At 42.7% G+C, this 7,519-nt stretch overlaps 1 protein-coding gene across 1 annotated transcript; it reads right to left on the bottom strand.

The window, feature by feature from the left end:
• Window positions 1–3,902: 3,902 nt before the first annotated feature.
• Window positions 3,903–5,166, bottom strand: LOC120031369 (uridine phosphorylase 1-like). The gene is made up of 3 exons (XM_038977088.1): window positions 5,067–5,166; window positions 4,344–4,553; window positions 3,903–4,081 (listed from the first exon to the last, which is right to left on the bottom strand). Exons 1-3 carry the CDS (start codon window positions 5,149–5,151, stop codon window positions 3,918–3,920), a joined length of 459 nt encoding a protein of 152 aa, XP_038833016.1. The 5' UTR covers window positions 5,152–5,166; the 3' UTR covers window positions 3,903–3,917.
• Window positions 5,167–7,519: the final 2,353 nt, after the last annotated feature.

Genomic DNA, 7,519 nt, shown 5'->3' on the forward strand with positions numbered 1-7,519 from the left:
ACTTTAAGAGTTTTTATTTAACATAAGCAATAAATGGTAAATGCAATTTTCGTATATACGGGTTCACTGTATCACCACGCAGGGTAAAGCAGAGAACTGACTGAAATAGTACAGACATCTTCTTTTATACTGTGACAGAGATAGTCCCAACTTTAGAGTTGGCCTGTAATTAGAGGCTTAGCGTGGTTTAAACTTGCTAGCCTATCGGTGGTGCCCAGACTGGTGCCAGCCCCACAGCACTCAGGATTCAGATGTCCGGAATGGTGTTTGTGAAGATTGACCTGAGTTGTCGGTTTCTACACATTCCTCAGTTCCTGTTTTCTTGTTATTCAGAATTTCTCCTACACATTTCTCAACCTTGTGGTTTGCACAGTCGACACCCTAGATTAAATTAAGAACAGCTGTTCTGCAGTCACTCTATGTTTTGTGATTAACATGTCCTATTTCTATAAGGCATATATTTTTGTTAAAAAGAGAACAAAACCATCCTTCACAAATGTGGTAAATGTATAAGAGGCAGTAAATGAAAGCTGTGCTAAGGAACTTGTCACTGACGTTGGGTTGTCACTAGTTACCACAGCCACAAAGTCAAAATTGTGTACATCTTAAAAATTCATGAAAACTAAAATTAGTTTTTGGTCTTAATTTAAATGTTAGGCATTAAAAGGTTAGCAGTGGTGTTTAGATTTAACATCTGATTTTAAGAAGATAAATTGAAGAAATAGGCGGGGTTTAGCCATAACTATGACTTTGTGGCTGTGGCAACTAGTGATGACCCTGCCATTGTCTGTATATGAAGGTGTCACTAGTGAGTACGTTTACATGCGCACTAATAATTCGATATTAAACGGATTATGGCAGTTGGCCGAGTACGGCAATAGTCAAGTAAACACTTTAATCTGTTTCTCTTAATCGTCGTAAAGTCAAAATAGAAGCATACACCGATTTGTTTTTTTAGCAATGTTTCGAATTATCATCACATCTAACCAGTTTAATCGGAGTATCTGGTCTGCGCATGTGCTAGCACCGGTAGCGCAACCCACCTCTTATGCGCGAGTGACTCTGGAATTATGCAATTTACAAATAGTTCACATACAAACTTTATGTCCCAACTCAGAGTCAAATAGACTTGGCAAAAATAACATGATCTCGGTGGTAGAACTTTTATTGGCAATTTTTGGAATTTATTGAAGTCCCATCAGGTAGCCTGATTTCAGATGCGTCCATGCAAACATGTTTAGGAAAATCGTTCTTGCAAAACATGTAAACGTTTTAAAACAAACTATTATATTAATCTGACTATACACAATAATCGTATTGTGTGCATGTAACTGGACTCACTGTAGACGTAACTCATGAACATCAAAACGCCAGTAGGGAAGATGTTACACAGGATCTGTGCGCACCACTGGCGCAGTTTTCACACTAGTGAATGACCACTTGAATGGTTATTGTCTCTGGTTTCTCGTTTACGCAGTGTGACTAAAATTGCTGTTTTATTCTTACATGTAAACTGGATTACATGGCGAGGTTTCATTTTTACAGATTTTGATAATGCAAGGTTCGAATTTGAGGTATAGTCAGCATTTGAGCTGCTTTTGGTGTAAAATGACACTTCACAAGACAACATTTGTCATCCAAATATATATTTTTTTGTATAAGAGCAGAGAAATGTACAGGGCTATTAGGGCAGATCCCAGATCAGCTCATACGTCTTGGAGAAAGGAGAGGATGTGCACCATAGTACACTAAATTAAATAGGCTATCTTCACAATGTGCAACTTGAAAGTCAAAATCAATGGGGGGGGGGGGGGGGGGGGGGACTTATTTAACCTACTGCATCTCTGAAAATACATGGTTACACTTTGGCAGTCCCATACATTAGCATAGGAAAGTCCTCTCAGCCTTGTATCAACAAACAGCCAACATCTTGGAATGAAGCCCGCCATCATGACTAAGCCTCGATAGGCAAATAGCTTATAACAAAATAAGGATAACTCAAATAAATACACTTCAAAAACAAACAGCCACTCAATTTTCCCATTCCACACTACAACCACAACAGTCTCCGAACACAAGTTGCATAATAAAGTACCCCTTATGTGCACAGGCAAGTCAAGGCGGCGGGTTTCGCTAACTTTGTGCTAATTTAGACTGCCGTTATTCACGTTCATCAACTACTATAGAATAAACTGAGAAAATGTGCCCTACAGGGACGGCTTCTGTATCTGTATTTATTAAGGATCCCCACTAGCTGCTTCCTAATGTTGATGACAGAAACCCATTTTAATCACACTGAAATATTTACAGTATTTGTGGTTTTATTACTCATTAGGTGACATTAAAAGCACTCAGTTACATATTTTCTCAGTAACAGGACAACACGCTGAATGTATGATGATGGTTTCAGAGCAACATTTGATAGTACAGTACAATGCAGTGTTCAAAGTAGCTAAAGATGTGCAGAGAAGTCTTATCTTTAATATTCATAACTTGCTCGTTACCATAGCTACAGCATATAAAACTAAAATATACATACTGGTGAATTCAAACAAAACATTTCATCTTAAAGGCTTGGGGTTAAAAAAAGATCAAGGAGTTTAAAAAACAAACTGTGTATAATATATTTTCTAATGTTTCTACACAAAGCAACAACTTCTGGAACAAGTTACTTTACTTCACCCAGCATTGGTTTATTTGGTATAAAAACAGAGGTGGTGTCAAGTAAGAGGTGTGTTTGATGTTTCTCATGATTACTATACTAATTTGGTTACACTTAGCTACAATCCAGAAACAATAGACACGGTAGATATATATTGTCTTCTATACGGTCAATGATTGCTATTGAGAATGATTGCTATTGAGAATGATTGCTATTGAGAATGATTGCTATTGAGAATGATTGCTATTGAGAATGATTGCGAAAATACATAGTGAAAGCAGCCAGGCTATATGGAATGAAGGACAGTGCTGCCCTCGACTACACTTACACCGAGTATACAAAACATTAAGAACACCTGCTCTTTCCATGACAGACTGACCAGGTGAATCCAGATGAAAGCGATGATCCCTTATTGATGTCACATGTTAAATCCACTTCAATCAGTGTAGATGAAGTGGAGGAGACGGGTTAAAGAAGGATTTTTAAACATTAAGACAATTGAGACATGGATTGTCTATGTGTGCCATTCAGATGGTGAATGGGCAAGACAAACGTGCCTTTGAACGGGTCATGGTAGTAGGTGCCTGGAGCACCGTTGTTTGTCAAGAACTGCAAAGTTGTGGGGGGGGGGGGGGGGGGGGGGTAACTCAATATTAGGAAAGTGATCTTCATGTTTTGTATACAAGAGGCCTTTCATAATTCACATAACATCAGAATGCTAAAATGCAAGAGCCTAGCTTTTGCTAGAGGCTGAGGCTTGGAGCATCTTCTTGATCAGGTGACCGACCAGTATCTGAGGACGTTGTTGGTAGCTGTGGAGAACTTCATGAGAGCTGTTCAGCTGGTCACCTTTCTGACGGTCCAATAGCGTCGCACACACCACGGCCCCTTCAGAGGGACACAGAGACAGAGGACAGAGATTGATTATTTACTAGTCCTGAGTGCCAGTCTGCTACAGTATCATGCCAACTCCTCAAACATGAGACAGGGAGTTGGCATGACAACACAACTATTTATTTACCAGCAACACAATAGTGAACTTTGATCCTACCAAAAGGTTCAACATTAGGACCTTCAAGTGAATGAATATGATGTAAAACACATATATTTAATACATCTATTCAAATACATATGCATTTTTATTACATCTTTAACGCATACAAAGTCAAAGGTTTTGTTTCTTTATTTAAAAAAGCTTTATGTCTGTGAATAACACTGTTAATATGGCTTGTACAGTCATCATGGATAGCTACAACTACACCAGTGGTGTACCTTTCAGACCGCTGAGTTGACACATGGCAGCAAACACAGAAGACTCCATCTCGATGTTACGAACCCCAGACTCATAGGCCTTGGTCAGGTAGTCCTGCTTATCCTTCTCTGTGTAGGAGCAGAAGGCCCCATCCAGGCGCGCTTGTCCTGGACACACAAAATACCAGCTAGCTACACACAGTAACTCTAGTAGGGCACATCAATATAACCTGAGTGACAGTCTGTTTGTGCCATCATGCCAACTCACTCATTGTCAGGCCTAACATGTTGGGCTTTACAATGACAGCAATGGAGTTGACAGGAGCACAGATAGACCAGGTATCATGTTAACACAGCATAATTTTTTTTTTTTAAAGACAGATTGGCAGACAACAAGCAGAAAAGTGAAGCAGCGTATAAAAACCGACACCTTCATAGAAATCCATTGTACACATAGTGTTTCCGATGACCGTCTCAAATTGACCCAGGTCCTTGCTACACTGGAGCAGCTCTTCAGCCAGACCTTGGTGCAGGTCCGTGCTGCGCACCACAGTATTCCCCAGGATGACCTGCTCCAGCCTGGGCAGGAAGGTGGCGTCTACTGACTGCTTGGTGACAACAACCGTGCCAGGCTCGAGGCCTGGAGAGAGAAAGGGGAACAGAGTGGATGGACAATGTACAGCAAATATGGCTTGTTTTAGGCCTGTGTCCCAAATGGCACCCTATTCCCACTACTTTTGGGCCATATTTTTGGGTTCCCGAGTGGCGCAGCGGTCTAAGGAACTGCATCTCAATGCAAGAGGCATCACTGCAGTCCCTGGTTCGAATCCAGGCTGCATCATATCTGGCTGTGATTGGGAGTCCCATAGAGCCGGGGTAGGCCGTGATTGTGAATAAGAATTAGCTGACTTGCCTGGTTAAATAAATAAATAAATATATAGAGAATAGGGTGCCGTTTGGGATACATATTTAGATGAATCAAAGGACTTTAATTGATTGATTGATTTAAACACCCCATATTAGTGTTATTACTAGTTTGACTACAGTGGGATTCAGATGTGCTGTGGTTAATCAGAAAGGAATTCAATCATATCCAAAGCACTTGAGAAGTACAACCAGACAGAAAACGTCTAAATAAACTCTCTAGGCCTACCTAATCCACCGGAGGTCCCAATGCGAACGATGGTAACATCAGTGCAGCGAGCATGGTAGAGGAGCTTGATGAGCTCGTGTAACATGATGGCGATGGAGGGGATACCTATGCCATGCTGAAAAACAAAGAGAGAGAGACACGTGATGTCATAGATGTACCACATTACACCACCACAGTCTCACGTCAGACAGCGTGGCGACCTTGTCTGCACTAGTTCATGGCAACGCGGTTGCGTTAGAAGGACGACACTGATTAAGCCACTCAATTCAGACTGTTCAGCAGAACACACTGTTACACTAACATGTCCATTTATTTGACAAAGAAACCTTCTCTATTACTTTATATTACCTTTCAAACCCAGGACATCGATTACAATTCCACCCAAAGGTGCAACATCGTGAGTGCGTCCCAAATAGCAGCATATTACCTCGTGACGGCCTTTGTCCAGAGCCCTTGTCCAAAGTAGTGAGTACCATTTGAGACGCAATCCGTGTTAAACTTACTAACATCTAGTGACACTATAATAAACTACAAGTGATTGAAACCCGTGTTAAACCTACTAACATCTAGTGTCTCTATAATAAACTACAAGTGATTGAAACCCGTGTTAAACCTACTAACATCTAGTGACACTATAATAAACTACAAGTGATTGAAACCCGTGTTAAACCTACTAACATCTAGTGACACTATAATAAACTACAAGTGATTGAAACCCGTGTTAAACCTACTAACATCTAGTGACACTATAATAAACTACAAGTGATTGAAACCCGTGTTAAACCTACTAACATCTAGTGACTCTATAATAAACTACAAGTGATTGAAACCCGTGTTAAACCTACTAACATCTAGTGACACTATAATAAACTACAAGTGATTGAAACCCGTGTTAAACCTACTAACATCTAGTGACACTATAATAAACTACAAGTGGTTGAAACCTGTGTTAAACTTACTAACATCTAGTGACTCTATAATAAACTACAAGTGGTTGAAACCCGTGTTAAACCTACTAATATCTAGTGACACTATAATAAACTACAAGTGATTGAAACCCGTGTTAAACCTACTAACATCTAGTGACACTATAATTGTCACGTCCTGACCATAGTTCTTATGTGTTTTGCTTGTTTAGTGTTGGTCAGGACGTGAGCTGGGTGGGAATTCTATGTTGTGTGTCTAGTTTGTCTGTTTCTGTGTCCAGCCTAATATGGTTCTCAATCAGAGACAGCTGTCAATCGTTGTCCCTGATTGAGAATCATATATAGGTGGCTTGTTTTGTGTTGGGGATTGTGGGTGGTTGTTTCCTGTCTTTGTGTTTTGTCTGCACCAGCTAGGACTGTGACGGTTAGTTTGTTTGTTATTTTGTATAGTGTCTATGTCTAAGTTTAGTAGCTTGTGTATTGCACTTTTGTTTGTAGCTTCACGGTCGTTTGTTGTTTTGTATTAGTTTGTCAGTATCTTGTCTTTGTGTTAATTAAATTCATGGAAAATTACCATGCTGCACATTGGTCCTCCGATCCTTCTCTCCTCTCCTCGTCCGAGGAGGAGGAAGAGCTAGACTGCCGTTACAGAACCACCCACCAAACTCGGACCAAGCAGCGTGAGTACGAGCAGCAGCGGCCCACTACACAGGAATCCTGGACATGGGAGGAAATTCTGGAGGGTAAAGGACACTGGGCTCACATTGGAGAATATCGCCGCTCTCGGGAAGAGATGGAGGCAGCTAAAGCCCAGGAGCGGTGGTATGAGGAGGCAGCACGGAAGCGTGGCTGGAAGCCCGTGAAGAAACCCCAAACATTTCTTGGGGGGGGGCTAAAGGGTAGTGTGGTGAAGGTAGGTAGGAAAGCTGCGCCCACTTCCCATGCTTACCGTGGAGAGCGGGAGTACGGGCAGACACCGTGTTATGCGGAAGAGCGCACGGTGTCTCCTGTACGTGTGCATAGCCCGGTGCGGGTTATTCCACCTCCCCGCACTGGCCGGGCTAGATTGAGCATTGAGCCAAGTGCCAGGAAGCCGGCTCTACATATCTGGCCTCCAGTACGTCTCCTCGGGCCGGTGTACATGGCACCAACCTTACGCATGGTGTCCCCGGTTCGCCAACACAGCCCAGTGCGGGTTATTCCACCTCCCCGCACTGGACGGGCTACGGGGAGCATTCAACCAGGTAAGGTTGGGCAGGCTCAGTGCTCAAGGGAGCCAGTACGCCTGCACGGTCCGGTATATCCGGCGCCACCTTCCCGCCCCAGCCCAGTACCTCCAGTTCCAGCACCCCGCACTCGCCTTATGGTGCGTGGCCCCAGCCCAGTACCACCAGTGCCTACTCCACGCACCAGGCTTCCAGTGCGTCTCCAGAGGCCTGTTCCTCCTCCACGCACTCTCCCTATGGTGCGTGTCTCCAGCCCAGTGCCTCCAGTTCCGGCACCACGCACCAAGCCTCCTGTGCGTCT

This window comes from Salvelinus namaycush, chromosome 37 (genome assembly GCF_016432855.1).
Source record: "Salvelinus namaycush isolate Seneca chromosome 37, SaNama_1.0, whole genome shotgun sequence".
Classification (NCBI taxonomy): Eukaryota; Metazoa; Chordata; class Actinopteri; order Salmoniformes; family Salmonidae; genus Salvelinus; species Salvelinus namaycush.